Genomic DNA, 18,712 nt, shown 5'->3' with positions numbered 1-18,712 from the left:
GAGACACCATCTCAAGGAGTCTGTGATGTGCGGGGAGGGTTCCACAAGCCTTGCCCCCATAGCTCCCTTCTCACACAAACACAGAGCAAGAAGGCATCTGCCAAGCTCCCACCAGCACCAGCAGTGGCAGCAGGAAGGGGGTGGGAGCTGGGCACAGGTAACAGCCACATATGCCCATGGCTTATGGTGAAAGAGCTTGCACAGGACACAGTGAGCAGGGGAGGAAGCCAAACTCTCCATCCTGGTGGGTCTCTGCGACTCTTTTTCAAGGTTCCCACGCTCGTACATGTAAGCCAGTGTCAGTTCAGAGCTAAATCACATCAGAGCCCTAGACACACTCCACTGAGCCATTCACTGGGTTTATCCCTCCTGGCACCCTCCTGATGTACTTGGATGGTGTCACAAGCTGTGCATGGCCCCCTGTATCTGTGTGAGGACACTGAAAGCCACCTGGTTTGCAGCCATGGATGGGGAAAGGCTAGCCTGCTTAGCCTGCCCCAGGTGCATGCCAGTGAATACTTCCCAGCTAATCAAGGATGTTTTCTAGAGAGCTCCGAGCCATGCACAGCTAATGTCTACTCCAGTGTCATTTACCTCTGCAGTGAAATAAGCTGCTGATTACACAGCAGTAGATTAAAGGGCTTTCAATATCTTTATTGGGTACAAGATACAAAAACTTAGCCTGGTAACTGTCTTCAAAGAAAAAAGAAGTGAAGGTAAATCTAAATGATAAAGGGAGGACTTGGCACCTTATCCCCCTTTTTACAGTCTGCTCAGGTTTACAGATTACACAGCCCTGTGTACATTTCAGTAAATACTCACAGTGCTACAATGAAGGTTCATTTCCTTGCAGAGACATTTGCAAGCTCCACACCTTGGTCTTATCCTCTCTCTTTTAGAGCTGACAGTGGCAATTTGTCCTTTGCTGCTGATGGATTGTGTGGCTTGCAGAGGTACTTTGTCACTCCTGGCCTGAGCCACAACTAGAGGAGCAGTGGGGAGCTGTGTTGTCTCCTTGCCGTTCCTGGCAAAGATGAGGAGCACAGGATGGGTCAACACCTCAGATCCCAGAGATACCAAGAGACTGGGCTTCCCTTGGCGTGACAGGAGCAAGACCCTACAGCTGGGTGGGCAGCACCCCTTCTCGCACCTTGTGAGGGTTCAGCTGCTGCCCATCACCCTGACAACCAGTCTCCTTGTCTTTTTTGGGCTTTTCTTACATTCTGGATCTGAGCTGTGCTTTGAGGAAGGGTATCAGAATTGTTATACCAAGGGAATCACAGTACCAGTCACCATGGGCTGTGCTGGAGCCTGTGCAAAGGGAACCTGCACTTCCTTTTGCAGCTGATGTTCCAGCAAAGGTGGCAGATCCTTTCGGTTTTTTATCTTTGAAGTGACTGCCTTCCTGAAGAAATAAAAGCATGACCTGACCCCTGGCTCCAGATCCCAGTTCTAACACTTTTATAGGTCTCCAGCCCTGCAGAGCAAGGAGCACTGTAGAGGTGAAGAAGCAGGTCTGCACATCACCTGTCAGGTCTTCACCACAGATCCTCAAGCCACAGCTTAGGAACTGCTGCTTTTAAAGGATTGTAATGCAAAAAGGAAGAGAAAGAGGTTATTTTCTGCAGAAGTGGGCCCTGGAGCAGAGCCAAGCTCCTATTATTCTCTGTAATAAGAATGAGCAAACAGCAAAAATCCCGCAGGAAGGGGAGGCCACTAACCCACTGCAGGATCTGAGCCACCAACAGCGCTGACTTCTTCCTCTTTCCTCTGAGGCTTCGGTTTCTGCTGGGTTCCCCTGCTGCTGGGCAGCAGCCCTCCCAGCAATGGTGGCACACAAATTGTTCTGTGCTTCCTTCCATCCAACCTTCCAGTGGGCCCCTGAGCTCAGCAGCTCTCTTTAGCCAAGCTACAGGCAGGAGTCTTCCTTCAGACCTTCCTGACTGTCCCAGTGCCCCTGAACACAGTGGGGTGCCCACTGCAGGGCATCAGGGCTGCAGGTGGCAGTGACTGGAGCAAATGTCCCCTTGTGCTGGAAAACTCTGAGCATTATTCCCAGCAGGTTTTGGCCCAGGTCAGCGAGCCTCACCCAAAGCCAGGCAACATTCCCAACCAGAAAGAAGTCCCTGTCAGATTTCTTAGTGCAAGCATAGCTGGAGCATCCTTGCTCCTCTCTATGCATGCCTGGGTGTTGATTTCTGCACGATGCTTCTGCTGGGGCTCTCAGAGTGCCACGGTGGGCTATTCCCCTTATCCTGCCACACGGGTCTGGAGAGGCTCATTCCTCAGCTCTGCACACAGCAAAAGCATTTCTCCAGCTCCTTTGGCTACCTTTTCTGCAGGTAGCTCAGGCAGCTCTACCAGAATTTCTGAAGCATTGCCAGCCTCATGCTTAGAGGATTTTCTCACCAGGCAGCACAAGCTGAGGGATGTGGATGGTGTCACGCTGCTGCGGATGGGAGAACATGGCTCCCAGTTTGCCTCAGCCCCTGGTTTGCTGGTTATCTTGAGACCACTCCTAACAGAGCCCAGCCTCCAGGGATTGAGATGGGGCCCAAAGTAAGACTGTGGGGTGGGAGGGTGGCTGCTGTGCATGGCAGCCTGTCACCAATTGGAGATGCCATGCAGAGACAGGAAGCATTTAGTGGAAACCACCCCAGGACCTGGACTGGAAAGCTGGAATCAGGAACACATCAAGACAAAGATATGACAGCCCTAGACAGGGGTACTTGTCCATTCCTTGGTGCCCTCAGGTTAAGAGGTCAAACCCTCCTGGGCTGGTAAATCTCAACTTCAGGACTGAGGCAGTCACATCTGTGCTGAACTTCTGCTCTGCTGCCTGCAGAGGCTGTGAGTTTCACCAAGGGATGGGGAAGCCTCAAGCCACAGGGGTGCTGCACCAGAGCCCACACCATCCACGTTGTCACTGCTGTCCCTGTTGTCCCCAGTAATCAGCACACACCAACACAAGGGTTGGCAGGGAGCCCAGCTGGAAAGGGCCAGAAGGGCCTTCTCTTTCTACCTGCTTGGCTCATCATGATCTGTCACTGGCTCGCTGCCCTGAGCCACAGGCTGCACACTGGCTCCCAACAGCTCCCCCAGTTTCTATTCCCCAGTCACACTCTTCCTTTCATTTTCCAGAGTTTTCTCTGTGACTATAAACAGCCTGGTGAGGGATTTGCCAGCCCTCGTGGAAGAAAGGCCAGGACACCTAAAGGGTTCTTCTAACCTAAGTGTAAATGATACCAAACAATGTCCCAGGAGGAAACTGAGGCAGCGAGGGCAGAGGAAGCTGTGAGGAGCAGGGCTCCAGAGTGCTTTGTGGAGGGAATTCAGCTGCTGCCATTAGTTAATGCTTGGTGAGGGGCTGTCATTGTTGGGGATCCATGGTGCTCCCGTCTGAGCACTGCTGAGCCACAGGCTTGCCACAAAACCAGGCCACAGGCTTGCCACAAAACCAGGCAGCATGCTGTGAATGGCCAAGAGTCCTGCTGGGGGTCTACAAGGAGTGTTTTAAGTGAGATGATTTACTACTTCTCATTTCCCAGCTTGGCTCTGGAGATGACAGCCATCCCCTCCAGCCACACAGAGGTCTGCATTCCAGAAACAAAGTCTTGTTCTGAAAAAACTGTCCTTGTTCCCAGGTGAAGATACCCCCAGGGTGGGCTGGAGGTCTGCAGGAAGATCTGCATCCAGCATCTTTACCCTTGGCTGGTGTTAGGAGCTGCTGATCCTGCGGTGGCAGGGGTTTTACTCTTCCACAGGACCTCTCCTCCACACAGGACAGACACAGCTGAGATGACACACTTTTCTCTTGACATTCCCTAATTGGCTTGATTTGTCCATATTAAACATTTACTATCCACAGTTAGCTCCTTCATTAGCTATGACACATCATGTTTAACCACACAGCAATATTGCACCAATGCCAGGGCCAGCAGCAAACACTCAGGAAACTTCTGCACAAGGATAATACAGAGACTATGAAAAAATCTGGGTCTGAATTAAAACTTAAACAAGCCTGGAAATACTTCTGAGCTAGCAGAAGACCTTAGACAAGTGTGCACATCCCCACGCACACCCTTCATCCCTGCCTCCTTTATTTCCACACAGCATAATGGCTTGCCTGTGGACCTGGGCACTGGCAGAGAGGAATGAACACTCATTTGGTTCACAAACCACAATGTAATTAATTCCCAGAAAAGCTTCTGGGCTTCGCTCTGTGGCTGTGGAAGTTCAAGGTGCTACCCAGAGTTAACCAGATGCTTCTCCTGCACACCCAGGGTGCTCAGTCCCACCAGCACAGGACAAGGGATGGGTCTTCCAGGACCGGGGAGAAACCAGGCAGCTGGGAAAGGAAAACCACTTCAGAAATGACAGAAAGAGCAAGGTGAGGATCATGTCAGGGTCCTTGCCACCTCCAGCCCCACCCTGAAGAAGCCTCAGGCCCATCACCCCCAGGCTTTTCCCTGAGCATTTTCTCAGCCTCCTTTCACAGGGATGGGCACAATTTCTCCGAAGGCTGTTTTTGAAGGCAATGTTTGCCATCTAGTGGGAAAACAGAGTCTGTGTATCTCGCCTGCTGAAGGATGTGGCTCGTGGTTATCTTGGCAGAAGCCGGGAGCCACACGGCCCCTTGCCCATAGCTGGTTCTGGGGAGGAGGGAAATTGGAATAGGTGGTGCTGGTTCAGCTCCCTTCAGGCAGCTGGCCAGGCTCTTTGCCGCCAGCCACAGATGCCTGAGTGTGGATCCCTAGACAAGCCTTGGAGAGGACCCTGGCCAAGCTGCTGCCCAGGGTATGTGGGGAGCTGAAAGAAATGCTCTGTAGTAGGGGAAATAAAGCACCATGTTCTGGACAAATGGTGCCTTTCAGGTCAGCAAAGCCATGGGGATTGGTGCCTTCCAGACTGGCATCGTCCCAGGCATCTCTCTTCCAGGTTAGTATCCTCCTGGGAATCAGTGCCCTCCAGGCTGGCATCCTCCGCACTCCACTGGCAATCAGCACCTTCCAAGTCAGAATCCCCTCTGGCATCAGTGCCTTCCAGGTCAGCATATTTCTAGTGATCAGCACTTTCCAGGTTAGCTTTCCCTGGGAATCAGTGCCTGTAAGACCTGCAGATCCTGCTGGGGATCAGCCATCATCCCAGGAGTGGATCTCAGACAGATCTGACACTTTGGGCACCTTACAACCTCCAGATCCATCAGCACAGAGGTGACTGCCAGTGCCAGTGCCTAGAATTCACGTGGAGCTCAACTGCTCCCACACCTGGTGGATCTCCCAGTGGAGAACAAAGGCTGGGAATTGCTTGAATGTGATGTTACCCTGCACAGCACACACGAGACTCCCAGAGGCACATTTGACTTGGGTCCATCATATTCAGGATGAAGACAAAGGCATAGCTGTACAGAACTCTGTCTGCCCAGTGCCTGCTCCATGGAATCCTGGAAACATGGGGAGCATGGGACCGTCACAGCTGGTTCAGAAGTTCCTGCAGAGGGCTGGGCCATGCTGTCCATAACCTCCACTTGCTTATTCTGCCCATGCTGACAAAGATGTGGCAGTGAATGCAGGGGAGGAAAAAGTGCAGCTGGTGGGAGGAAAGCAGGTAGAGAGGCTGCCCAGGGAAGCTGCCAAAGTGTGTCCTGCTCTGTTTTAGTCGCTGCAGCTGGAGAAGATGGAGTTCCTGCCATGGGGAAGGGAGGAGATCATCTCCTCTGAGCAAGTGACACGGCAGTTCTGAGGAGGTGCAGCCCTCATGTTGCACAGCAGAAACGTGTGCATGGGGAGCACGCAGCATGTGCCCCCTAGTGCCACCACACTCCAGGACAGGGACACAACACACTTGGAACTCGTGCTTGGACAGCAGGACTGTTTCCAGTGCTGAAAAAAAACAGAAAAAGGGAAAATCTAGCAGGAAAATTGTGGGCTGCTGCTGCTGCTTGGAGCAGGGTGTAACTATTTCCCAAGAGCATCAAAAGCAGCAGTGCTGTGCTGCTGGCTGTTGCCTCCCAGCATCTCTGTGGCCAGGTGCTTGGCATTTCCCGTCTGTGAAAGAACAGAAGCATCCTAGAGGCAGGGAAGGGGCCAGCCCCAGCAAGCAAAGAAAAGAAACCAACCAATTTCTGGAGGGAGAAGCTGACAATGCAGCAGCAAGAAGATGTCTCAGTTCTCTTCCTTCTCCACATTTGGCCTGGTAGGTGATGTTTCCTCTTCTGTTGCAGAAAAAGAGCAAGGAATTTTCAGGCCTGTGGCAGCTAGAAAGGGATGCAGATGAAGAAGAGGGAGTATGGGGGATCACAGGGGTCTCTAATGGGTTGAGTGCTTGGATCTCTAGCAAGTTCCCAGGCAGAGGTATCCACATGGAGGTGAGATGAAAGCCATGGTCAGGGTGAATGCTCAGCACTACATTTTCAAAGCATTCATGTTTGGATGCACTGCGTCTCTGGGCACACTGTCTCTGCTGTTCCTACTCTGTGTCTGGGCAGTGTGAGATGGAAGTGGCTCCTGAGGGGGATGCAATCCCTCTGGAGATGCTCACATTCTCCCCTGTACTCTCAGGACCTGCACTGATGACAGCTCAGGCTCTGGCTCATGTCAGCTGTGATGCCACATGAGGACTGGGCACACAGGTCACACCCAAGGCTTGTTCCCAAACACAGTCCTTGCTCTCTGCCCATGGGCCTCTCATCCTTCTTCACAAGTCAGCCCCTGCAGAGTGAGCATCTTTGATGCTTAGGATGGTAACTAAGTGTCCAAACCACCTATCCATACATTAATCTATAAATTCATCTATCTCTTCCTCCCCCTGACAACTGATCCACACATTCATATATACATCTGCAGGTCTCCTTCAATCCATGCATCCTTCCCTTCCTGCTGAACCACTGACTGTGTACATACCCTTTGCTCTCTACACCATTTCATGACATATACGGCTGTATATTTCATGGCTATTCTGCTTAAGCTGCTTTTACTTCTTTCCTTGGCTCAGGATTTGGCACAGAAGGAAGCAGAAGCAGCCATGAGAGGTAAGTTGAGACTGTTTTGCTTCACAGTCCTGTGCAACTCGCCTCCTCCCCAGCAAAATGCGGGCTGATCCTGGCAGCGAGGCAGGGAGAGGAGGAGGCTAGTCCTGAGGGCTAGCTCAGAAATTTGGCAGGGCTGGTGGCAGTCAAACAGCCCAGGCACTGCTGCACAACCACCCACAACCAGTGCCCTGTTGCAAAGGCTTTTGCCAAAGCTATAGATTTTCCAAACAAGCCCCTGCCTGAGACACGATCTGGCCACCCTGTGCTGGATGGAGACAATGGATATGGATGTCTCCATACCTCAGTGCTGGAGACTTGCACTGGTGCGTAGCATCAGCTGATGGAAATTTTTAAAACCAAGTATATCCCAAGCCATGTTCTGCACTTTTTTCCTGCTGGGCTTGGGCTGGTCCCTGTTCCCTGCCAGGAAGCTGGACACATCCCTGCCTCATGTGGATGCAGTCCATGGGCTGCTTTGACCTGGCACATTCTCAGCATCTCCAGGCCCGGCTTGTACCAGCTCCCCTGGCGATCTTGGCACAGCATCCACCCTGTGGAGGGTGGGATATGGCAGCAAAGGCAAGTTTGGATGTGCCTCTGCGTACTTGGGGCAGGGTGCGTCCAGGCAGGGCTCCAGCCTGCAGCAGGAAGCCTCCTGCTCACTCAGCGGCTCTGGGAGCCACCAGAGAGCCCAAGCCTGCAGGAAGTGCCCTGGCCCCACAGTGGGACAGGGAGGTGCCGGCACTGGGACTGGTCTCATGGTCCCTTCCTGTTTTTCTTCTCCACAGCTTGAAGACAAAGTTGATTTTGGCATTTGGGTCCCTCTCCTTTATTCCAGATTGCTGCTCACCCCAGCCCTCCCTTTGCATCTTCTCAGTCTGCTGGAAAGCCCTCTTTGCCCATGTCCAGCACCAGTGCATCTTCCCCTTTGGCAACAGGGAGAGCAGCACCCAGCACCAGGCCTCTTTATTCCCCAAAGCACAGAATTTGCTGCTTCCTTTGGGTCCTCACAGCCTGTGTGTGACATTTACAGGCTACTGGGGCAGGGAGCTGAGCCATGGGGCATCCCAGCAGGAAGCCACAGTGCAGGCAAGCAGGATTTTGTGGTGGCATGCAAACCCCCTGCCTGTTCTTGGTATCTCCAGCTGCCAAACGGATGGCAGGTCATGACTCCTCACACCAGAAAGGGGTCACCCTCCAGGACCATGGGCAGCAGGATGCAGTGATGAGGCCCAGATGTGCCTCTCCTGCCCTCAAGCTGCCCTGGTCATCAGAACTGGGTGTCCCTACTGCCTGGCCAGACAAGCCCCAGGGGACACAGGCTTGGCACATGGGGACAACAGATCTATGTGTTCCCCAGCCAGCAGCAACAAACTTCTATTTGGAGCATGCCTGGACTTCCTGGAGTTTAAAAGCAGGCAGAATACAGGGGCCAGAGCTGCCGTCTCACGTTTTCTGTCTGTTGTGCTGCTACATCTCGAGCAGGCTCTAAACCAGCACCAGATGCTGGGAAATTACTGAGAATTGCTGGGAAGATACTGGAAAATTGTTTGCAAACACTGGAGCCACAGGTATGGGATGTACATCACCTGTGTTCCACAGCATCTCTGGACAACCACTGCCCTGATCCCTTCCACAGTGGCAGAGGAGTGGGATCTGGTGGCAATAAGAGGAGGTTTCCAATGGTAAAGGCTGCCATGCCTTGCTGGGGACTGAGGACAGAAAAGGGTGACCAGGACAAGACAAAGGTGACTCTATGACATGTCAGAATATGTGTTGGTTGGGTTGGATGCTGGGGATCAGAGCCCAGAAGATGATGGCAGTGTGATACAGCTGGAGCTTCAACCTAGGGATACACCTGGGAGAGGTGATGTGGCTGCTGAGCTTGGAAGTCCAGGCAAGATCTGGCTCCTTACACCTCCCCAGGGTGGTGATCTGCCTTACCTGCCCTGTGGAGAGCTCTGCTCTCGTCCAGGGATAGTGCCAGATAGAGGGCTGAACCCCAACTCTCTGATGTGCTCATGAGAGACAGGCAAGGGCTGCAACCCCACAAAGTCAAGCATGGACCCCACAACCAGGGCACCCAGTGAGAGCAGCAGGGAGCCTGTGGGCACACAAGACACTGGAAAAGGCACAGCTTGCCCCAGTTCCCTACAATCCAGCCGATACAAGGACCCTTTGTGGGTGCCCCAGTCCAGGCTCCCTCTGCATTGTAGGGTCACAGGCAGCCCCAGGACCCAGGTGGGTCCCCACCCTGCACTGGCTCTGCTCCCCGTGCTCCACGCATTGTCGCTGTCTGAATTTCCATCCAGCTCCATCTGGATCTCGTTGGGCTGCTGGCACTGAGCACGGGGGTCGGGAGGTGCCAACACATGGAAGCCATTAGAGGGGCCAGGTCGAGGTGCAGCAAGGGGGCCGCATGCAGAGCAAGGGGGGCTGTGCAGAGGGTCCTGTCTCAGCTGTCATGCTCCCTCAGACCCTTCAGGCACCTGGAGAGAGGGCTGAACAGTTTGGGAGGCAGCCCTGCTGCCTGTGCACCTCCTGCAAGGACCATTCCCAAGCTGGCACTCATCCTTCCCTTGGCCCCACATCATCTGCACTGGGGTTTGCCTGGACAGTGCCAATGGTAGCATTGGCATATCCCCTTTATTGGCATCGCTGCTCCGTCCAGCCACAGCACAGGGGGTTGGGGCAGAGGGAAGGGGCAGGGGGTGTTCTGTTCCGCCTGCTGGCGGCCGGTGGGGGGTGACAGGCAGGGGTCAGCACCCCTCGGTCTGGCACTGATGCCCAGCACCCCCGGGAGCCTACACCCATGGTCCCCCTCAACACTAGGCAGTGAAGTGGGGCTGGCTCAGTGTCTTATCCCCATTTGTTTAGCAGCGCTCGGAGGTGGAGCTGGCCTGTCACCCTGAGCCTGAAGTGACTCCAGCTGGCTCCTGGTGGGCTCAGGCAGTCCAACGCTCCTGAGAGCAGAGCCTCTCTCCTTAGGATCCATCCTGCAACCCCAGGGTGTTGGGGGCTCCGGCAATGTCCACAGCTGTGGGGTGACCCAGGAGGCGTGGGGTCCTTGGGGGCCAGCAGTGGCATCAAGTCCCACGCGTGGGCAAGCGGGTGCAGGGAGCAGGGATCGGCCAGGGCTCACTACAGGATCTGAGCTTCTGCCGAGAGAGAGGACAGGGGGTCAAAGGGGACACTGACCTGCCCCACGCTCCGCATTCCCTGCCCCACATTCCCCCCCATTCCCCCCCTGCACCCCGACTCACTTGGTAGTGCCTTCAAGTGGGTGGCAGCAACCAAAAAGTTGGGTTTGGTCTTGTCCTTGCCATGTTTCCTCACCCGGAGCCTGGGGATGAGAGCAATGGTGGCTAAAGACCCCAAAGAGCCTCTCTGAGCATCAGAATTGCCCAAATGCCCAGTGATCCTGCTGTGTTTCCATCCAGCTGTGCCCAGCTGTGCTGAGCTCAGCTCAGCCTCTTCAGTGGGCCAGCTCCAGGGCTACAGCAGGAACTGGTCACCAGATAGAACAGGACTGGGATGGGAACAGGGACTGACAGCAGAGCCAGAGCATGCCAGGGAGATCCTATGGTGGCTGGATGAGAGGGGACCTGGGGACAGGATTCCCAGGGAGCAAAGGCACATGCAGGGATGTCTCTGCTGAATCTGGAGCGTGAGACTCCCCAGCAGGAGCCTTTGGGAGGATTAGAAGGAGCAGCATCTTGAGGGGATTTAGATAAAGGTCCTTTGGATCTGGGGTGGTTAGAAAGAGCCCAGGCAGGCTGGGTGTGGCACCGGGGCAAAGAGAACATAAACCACCCTCCAGGGCACCAACTGTGTTTTGGCAGGGATCACAGGGCGCTCCATGCTGAATGCTCAGGACAGGATGGGGACAGCAGTCATACAGCCCCTCCTTCTCAAAACCCAGCCTACCAGATGAGGATGGTGATGACAAGAACAGCAGCCAGGATGAAGAAGGCAAAGATCCCAAGGGACACCAGGACAGCCATCTTCTCCAAGGGGTCACTGCGATCTGGGACAGACAGACTGTCACAGCTGAGGGATGCCGCAGTCCCCAGCACCTGGGGACCTATGGCAAGCTCCTGGACACACACACACACACAGGCTTGGGGCAAGAGACCCTTCCTGTTGCTCTCAGCCATACACACGGCACTCCTGCCCACCACCCCTAGCTCTACTCACTTATGGGCTCAGGGTTGGGAGCCTGGGAGGGCTCCTCAGCCAGGCTCTCCAGTCTGGCATCTGTAGTGGTTTCTTCACTTGCTGTGGAGGCCAAGTCTGGAAGAACAGAAGGGATGGAAACACTTACCAAAAGCATATGCAGCACCCCGGGGACCTACAGAGAGGAGCATGGAAGGGCATCTTTGTGCCTTGGAGTCCCACGAGCCCGAGGGTACCACTGAGGGGCTAATGGTGCTTTGGAAGTCCTGTAGGGGGCAATCCCCAAATGGCATCAGCACAGCTGCAGACTGACATGGGCTGCGTTTTGTCCTCCTGCAGCTCTGCCTCCCAACCTTAAGTGGCCCTGGAGTTGAGACTCGCTCTGGCTGAAATTGGGAGAATGAGTGCCATGGGGAAGGGACTGAAGAGAGGCAGTTCAGGGGGACTTTGGGAAGGAATGGGATAATGTGGTAGGCTGCTGTGGACTCGGTCCCCCTCTCACCTCTGACTGGTGTTGCTCGGGCCTCAGCACTCCACTCGCTCCAATTCCCTGCATCCAGGAAATCCTTGGCACTGACTTGGACCACGTGCTCCAGCCCGGTGAAGGCATCCGTGATAACCTCAGACAGATTCACCGTCTCTACCTGTGCCAGGCAGAGGGGAGCTGTGGGGCTGGCAGGGGCATGCCTCACTACCCTCCCTGGCCTCAGGCACACCCTGCTCCTGTGCTGGCCCTGCCTTTCCCTGCACACTTACCACGGACCAGGAACGGTGGATGACGGGTCGGTACTGGAGCCGAAACCTCAGCTGGAAGTGGGGTTCCTTTGGCCAGGAGGAAGGGTACTTCCAGCTCACATGGAGTCGCCGTGGGGCCAGGGGGATAGGCTCCACCACCAAACCCTCTGGAGGGTCAGGCTTAACTGTGTGGGAAAGGACAGGAAGCCCTTGTCACTCTGCACTGTGTGCACAGGGGGGTAGGGATCCCGACTGCCACCCCCCGGCAACAGCCCAGGGATGGACCAACAGTGGGACAGACACACAGATGGATGGGGACTCACTGATGGCCTGCATGGTGACATCAAGAAGGCGGTAGCTGAAGCCCAGGGGGTTCACCTCGGTGATGTTCAGGCGGTAGGAGCTCCAGAACTCTGACCTGTGGACGGTGCAGGTGCCAGGGCGGGACGGATCCTGCAGGCACAGCCCCACGTGCCCGTTCTTGTTCCTGCAGACAGGGAGGCAGGATGGGGACACGTCCTACCCGCCCACCACGCACAATTTCCAAATGCTGCCAAAGAGGTGCCATGGGAGACCCCCATGCCAAGACCCTGGTGGAGGAGGCAGCCTCTCTGGCTCAGCTGCACTCACCCTTCCAGAGTATGGCATATCCCTTTGAGTATGACAGAAGGGACCCTTATCCCAGCTCCACACTCTGCCCAGGAAGGTCTCTCCCTGAGGTAAACCCTTCTCCCTGAGGCAAACCCTCCTCCCACACTCCCAGAGTAGCTGGGAAATAGCTGGTTCTCTGATGGGGATCCCCAGCTCTTGCTTTGGGGTCCCTGCTGAAGACAGCAGCAGAGCCTTTGGGATGGGGGCCAGTGCTTGGGGAGCAGGAGCAGGGTGGGAGTCAGTCCTACCTCCGCTTTTCTTCGCCTGTCAGAGATTTCTTCCTGCCACGGAGACAGATGGAAAAGCAGATGATTAGGATGAGGGGGCAGCACAAAGTGAACCCCACCATGACCCAGAGGAGGGACAGCAGGCCACACTGCAAAGCAGCTCCCACGCTGACATGCACATGTGACAGCAGGGGGGACAGAGCATGTCCAGCTCTTCTAGTGAACAGCCTGGCATGAGCTGGGGATCCCAGGGAAAAGAAATGGGACACCCTTCCCTGCCTGGGATTTCATCACACAGCAGCAAAGACACAGAGACACTGATAAAAGCAGTTCTCCAGAGCCTGGCTTCACCCTCCCCCTAAAGCCCCCCAAAACTCATGCTTCCACTCCCCCTCCCTGTGGAGCCCCTGATGCTCCACTCAACCTCCTCCCCACCAAGCCCTCAGCTCCTGCAGCTTTCAGCAGGGCTGTGTTTTATGAGCTCCATTGGACTTCAAAGGCACTCGCTAATTTGGCTTGCAGGGATAATTAGAAGCAGCAATGCTGTCAGGGCTCCTTTCATCCCAAAGCATGCCAGAGCGTGGAAGCTTGCAGATGACCTGCTTCTCTTTTATTGCCCCTCTGGTACTGGCAGAGCTGTCAGCAGGGAGGGAGCCTGCTTGTGCCAGCCCCCCAGTGCTGCTGAGACCCCCAAATGCTTGGTGCTCTGCTCACCCCAAAACAGAACCTGCTCTGGGGTGCAGCACGGTCCTTGGGGAAGGAGGTGAACCCAGGGCATGTGTGGGATGGCCAGATGGATTTAGCTGTGACCCATAACACGCCCAATCCATGCCCTGTGGGGATACTTCACCTGTATGTGGTGATGTATCTGGTAGGGAGGAAGGTCTCCACACTGGAGGTCCAGGAGCAAGAGAAATTCTCATAGTCAGATGCTCTGCAGGACACAAAGGGAACTCCAGGCAGGTCTGGGGTCCGGGGGAAACAGCAGTCAGTGACGAGTCCCCCATCCTGCAGCCCACCCAGCACACAGGGATGCAGTGTGCTAGTGTGCCCCTAGAACAGTCCAGTCACAGACATGCTACTCACGCCCCAGGCGGAGGGACACAGTGTGCAGGAGGCCACCGTCCTCGCCATGGCAGCTGTACGTTCCCACGAAGGCCAAGCTGGCCCTTGGCAGCACCAGGGATCCCTGCTGGATGGCTGAGCCCTCTGGCAGCGCCGTGGCACCTGCTCGTCTCCACTGCACTGGTGAGCTGAGGAGGAGAGCAGGCAGGCTGCGTTAGAGGACAGGGATGCCCAGGCCCACCCTGTAAACCATCCCATTGGATAGGTGCCTTGATGTGCAAGGAAAAGACTTACCTGGCAGGGACACCAGGGCATGACAGGGTCACGTCCGTTCCCAGCTGTCCATACTGCACGCCTGGAGGGACACACATCCCCAGCTGGGTGTTAGCACTCCATGCCACCCCACACCAGGGCCAGGGGTGCAGGTGGGGAGTCCCTGGGGCTGTACCCCACAGTGGGTGGGCACTGGCAATGGGGTCTTGCTTCATGCAGGTAGCACCACAGGGGACTGGTGAGGCCTCGTCCCAGGTGGGGCTGGGCAATGAGCAGAAACACAGGTTGGCCATCACTGTAGGACGTAAGGCCATGTTTCACAAAGCTCTAGAAGGTCTATTCCTGTCTGGGGGAAATGGGGTGTCTTCAGGGTCCTCATGCCTGGGACATGGGAAGGGGGGGTGCTGTATGGGGGAGCTCACCTTCCTCTCCCCAGTCTTCAGGGATAGCAAAGGAGGCTGATGCCAGGGCTGCTGCGAGGAACACCATCACCCTGCCCAGGCCTGGGATGGAACTGCGCATCTGGAGGAGGCAGAGAAGGCAGGAGAGAGTGTTATTCCCTGCAGTGGGGCAGCTGGCACATTCCACAGCCCACAGCATTCCTGCAGGGGCATGGATCCTGCATCTCCCTCTATCTCATCCCATTCTGATGAGGACAGAAGAGAGACTGAATCCGGGAACCTCAGCTGGCACATCTGGCCGAGTCTGTGCCAGAGTCACAGCTGGTTCCTGGCTTCTGAGCAGTCCCCATGCCTGGAGCAGGAATGCAGGGGGTAGACACTGACCAGGAGCTTGAGGCTCGTGGGCTGGTGGGATTAAGGGCTTTTTGCCATTTCAATCCTGTGCTGGGAGCCTTGGCTGGCTCCCAATCCCAGGGTGGTCCAGAGACCTGTGCATGTGCAGCTGGGGTGGGAAGGGACCAAGGAGAAATTCTGGCCTGTAATTACATGGCAGGTGACAGCAACCAGATCTAAACAGGCTCACACAGCCAGGGAGAGCAGGGCTGTGATGGCTCAGGTTGTACCAAGTGTCACACTGCAGCCCATGCCTGCACCCACTGCGAGGCTGGTCCAGATAAGTCTCCATTTGTGGGAGAATGGCACTGAAATCCCTTCCTCCCACTCAGTGATCACCAGTGAGAGGGGCAGGGGATGCAGAGTCAGGGATGTGCACCCAGCTCCTCTTGGGTCAGCCCCTGCCACAGACTGGAGCCTCCCTGCCAGCCATCACTCTTTCCATCCCACCGACACCACTGTGGGCACATCAGCCAGTGTCACTCTGTACATCCCAGCCCCATCACCCTGTCTGTGCCAGCAAGCATCCTCCAGGGCATCCGTCTGGCCAGCATCACACTGTGCCTACCAGGAGTGCCATACAGTCTTTGTCACACAGAAATTAATAATTTCTCCCTTGAAGACCCCCTGCCCACCCCTCACAACTGGACAGGTCTGTTTATTTACACCCACACTGCTGGGCTCTGCTCCCAGCTGCAGGCAGGGGCTAAGGGCACATAAGGCAGCGAGCTCCCTGCCAGCCCCAAGATCAGGCATAAATCCGTAGGCATAAATCTGTGTCCCCCTGGGTTCAACAGCTGAGAGACTGGAAGGAGGGATGCTTTAGCCCAGCAAAGGCACCCCAGAGCAGCAGCCAGTCCCCCTCCTGTGGCCAAGTGCCCATGGCCACAGACCAAACCTCCTGGTGAAGGAAACAAGAGCTACAAGGCAATCTGCTGCATCGGGGAAGGCGTGCGGCACCCCACATCAACCCTGTTCTGAGCATGCCAGGCAGCCTCAAACACAAGCCCCAAATGTAAATAATTTAATGAGACTGTCATAAGCTTTTCCTACCAAACCACCCTAGAAATGTTCCCAAGAAGTATCAGTCAAAAAGTCTCTGCCAGAACTATGCTGGTAAGTAACTGGGAACATTTGGCCTGGAAGTAAAATATTTTGGTGATGGAAAAAAAAAAAAAGAAAAAAAAAAAGAAAAAAAAAAGAAGAAGAAGAAAAATGAGTGTATTTTGTCTTAGAAGCAGCAACCAAAAATAACTCCAAAAACCACGTGGGCTAGAGTGAAGGAATAGTTCTGGGGGGAGGAGGAAGGGGGGTGGGTGTATGTGTGTGTCTCAGGAAGAAGGTAGAGTGTGTTAGCATACAGAGAGAAAAACAGCTTTAAAGTAAAATAATTTCTTCTCCTGACCACCCTGGTTTTTCATTAAAACACTGCAGAGGGTACCCAGACTGTTTCCAAGTGGTTAAGTCTAGCTAGGAACCACAAACCTAGACCCTAACCTAGACCCTAACCCTAGTGATCCCTAACTCTAACCCCAAACCTAACCCTAACACTGCTCATCCTGACAGCCAGTCCACATCTTCCACTTTCATCACCCTTTGTCCCAAGGTCCTCCCAGAGCTCCCCACCCTCACCCCAGCACCCCACAAACTCTCCTGCCCCAGAGGAGCACCCCTGCCAGCACAGAAGGCAGCACTGAGCCCTCCAGACACCCAGTGACTCAGTAAATGACCTACATGAGCACTGCCAAAAATTATCCCTGGGGACGGAGCATCACTGCAGAGAAGCAGCAGGGCAAGCCCTTCCTTGCCTGCCCAAAGGCCACAAACAAAAGGGGAAAGAGCCACAGTGCTGGAGAAGACCCAGAGCCCTCGTCTGCCCCAGGTACAGAAGCAGGGCAGGGGGCCAGGTGCTAAAGACAGCCAGAAAGGATCCCCTTATTTTCTGCCACCAAACCCCTTGGCCAAGGGCAGAACAGGCGTGCAAATGAACACAAGCATGTGAGTGGCCAGGTCTACCTTCCCTGGTGGCTCCACACCCCCACAGATGGGCACACAGGCAGAGAAAACATCCCTCGATGCTTGCACCAGCAGTGACACATTCTGGGGACACAGAGTCCCGGCACAGTGCTGCTGGAGCCGAGCCGGGACAGAGGGAACAATCAGAGCTTTTCTTCCTCCCTTCACGCTAATCCTGGCCAGAGACGCCTGCCGCCAGCCGGGGCTGGGTGACATCCCGTTCCAGCCCGGGTAGAGGGACCCGGCTCAGCCTGGGGCTGTGGTTTGGTCCTGCTAGGAAGGGCAGCAGTGCTGGATCCTGCTCCCTCAGCATGGGATGCTCTTGTCACTGGCATGGCCAGGATGATCATGGCCTCTGGCACCCATGGATGTGAGCCAGAAATGCAAGGTGTCACTCACCATCCCTCCCTGATCCTGCTGGGCACCATTTGAGCTGAGTTTTTGGGCAGTGCTGGTGAGAAATCCTGACATAAGCCCCTTTTTGCATGCAAACAGAAGTGCTGTAAGCCAAAACTTCCCTCAAAATCATGGCCATGTGCACCAGCACCAATGTCCAGGTCGGGTGTGACAGGACCCTCAGCACAGCTGCTCTGTGCCATGCCCTGCTGAGGCCTGGCAAAGCCCAGCACAGATTCCTGGGGGAAGCCAACTTTCCATTGTACTCAGTGATTTGAAAGACATTGGGTTTTGTTTTCCTAGTGTTTTGTTGGGCCTTTTTTTTTTTCTTTTCATTTGAAGTTACTCTTCAAAGCAAATCGCTGCACACAGAGCAGGGGTGGTGGGGACAGGGACAGGAACAGATGACACTGAGCCTCAAGGCTGCAGATGGCAGTGTGGAGATGTGGGATGCTCCCCACCGAGCACAGAAAGCTGGGGTGCCTCTTAACCTCTTCCTAGGGTGGTTGGGGGCAGCACTGCAGCAACAGAGACATGGTAAATAACCCAAGAGCACTTGGCAGCTCTGCCTGCCCTGTGCCAGGCCCTGATGGAGTCACCCACCTGCAAAACGCAATGGGCAGAGGCTCCAAATTGGCTCTAATGCCTGAGAGATGGCACCATCCTTAACATCCCCTGAGCTGTGGGAGCATCTCTGGCCCTGTGCTACAAACCCTCCTCTCTGCCTTTCCTACTGCTGCAGGAAAAATTTCCTATGCTGAAATGCGGAATGCCACAGGAATTCCCCTCTCCTTGTTTCCCTGTGGGGAAATGTGCCTAGGGAGCAGTGCCTTGCTAATCCCTCTGCACCTGACAGGCCTGCAGAAGCACCATGCCTTGCTCTGAGGAGCCATGCCATGGTCTGAGTATGTCCCTGTGGCTGCTGACCTGCCTGGGGCCCTGGAATTACCCCACTGCACTGCCGACTTCCATCATCACTGCACAAACGTGTGCCTGTGAGGGGAGCATCAGCTCCACTGCTGGCTGGTCCCCTGCAACAGCCACCCCTGTCCCCCAAACGCTGCTGGCACTCTCCCTGGGTGCCCAGAGAAAGCCCAGCAGTGGCTGCTGGAGAGATGCACGTCCCCCACCACCACCAGGGCCACCAGGGCCATGCACAATCTCCAGGACTACAAGCAGCACCTGAGGCAATACCATGCCCACCTTGGGCACTGCTGGGGTGATGCTCTGAGCACTGCCCCCAGTCCCCCTCCCAACCCCCAGTGCCTTGGGGACCTCAGAAAAGGCTCTTTTCCTTTGTTGGGGTGCGTGGGCTCCCATGCCTGCTGGGGGGATACCATGCCATGCCA

The 18,712-nt window shown here is 55.2% G+C and overlaps 1 protein-coding gene across 3 annotated transcripts in view; it reads right to left on the bottom strand.

The window, feature by feature from the left end:
* Positions 1 to 638: 638 nt before the first annotated feature.
* IL11RA (interleukin 11 receptor subunit alpha) overlaps positions 639 to 18,712 on the bottom strand; it is a 31,655-nt gene continuing 13,581 nt past the window's right edge. For 2 of the 3 annotated variants that reach the window (XM_033085822.1, XM_033085820.1), the window contains exons 2-13: positions 14,580 to 14,679; positions 14,179 to 14,239; positions 13,906 to 14,072; positions 13,670 to 13,784; positions 12,841 to 12,873; positions 12,265 to 12,428; positions 11,963 to 12,126; positions 11,709 to 11,850; positions 11,228 to 11,323; positions 10,958 to 11,057; positions 10,294 to 10,373; positions 639 to 1,024 (exon numbers count right to left, since the gene is read on the bottom strand). In XM_033085822.1, the coding sequence (XP_032941713.1) occupies positions 984 to 1,024; positions 10,294 to 10,373; positions 10,958 to 11,057; positions 11,228 to 11,323; positions 11,709 to 11,850; positions 11,963 to 12,126; positions 12,265 to 12,428; positions 12,841 to 12,873; positions 13,670 to 13,784; positions 13,906 to 14,072; positions 14,179 to 14,239; positions 14,580 to 14,679 (1,263 nt within the window). In that variant the 3' untranslated portion in view covers positions 639 to 983. Of the gene's footprint in view, positions 10,189 to 10,293; positions 10,374 to 10,957; positions 11,058 to 11,227; positions 11,324 to 11,708; positions 11,851 to 11,962; positions 12,127 to 12,264; positions 12,429 to 12,840; positions 12,874 to 13,669; positions 13,785 to 13,905; positions 14,073 to 14,178; positions 14,240 to 14,579; positions 14,680 to 18,712 lie in introns of all 3 variants that reach the window. The other variant, XM_033085821.1, reaches the window with a different exon arrangement.

This window comes from Catharus ustulatus, chromosome Z, assembly GCF_009819885.2.
Source record: "Catharus ustulatus isolate bCatUst1 chromosome Z, bCatUst1.pri.v2, whole genome shotgun sequence".
NCBI classification, from domain to species: Eukaryota; Metazoa; Chordata; class Aves; order Passeriformes; family Turdidae; genus Catharus; species Catharus ustulatus.
The sequence above is the reverse complement of the archived record's forward strand: the minus strand, read 5'-3'. Positions and strand labels throughout refer to the sequence as shown.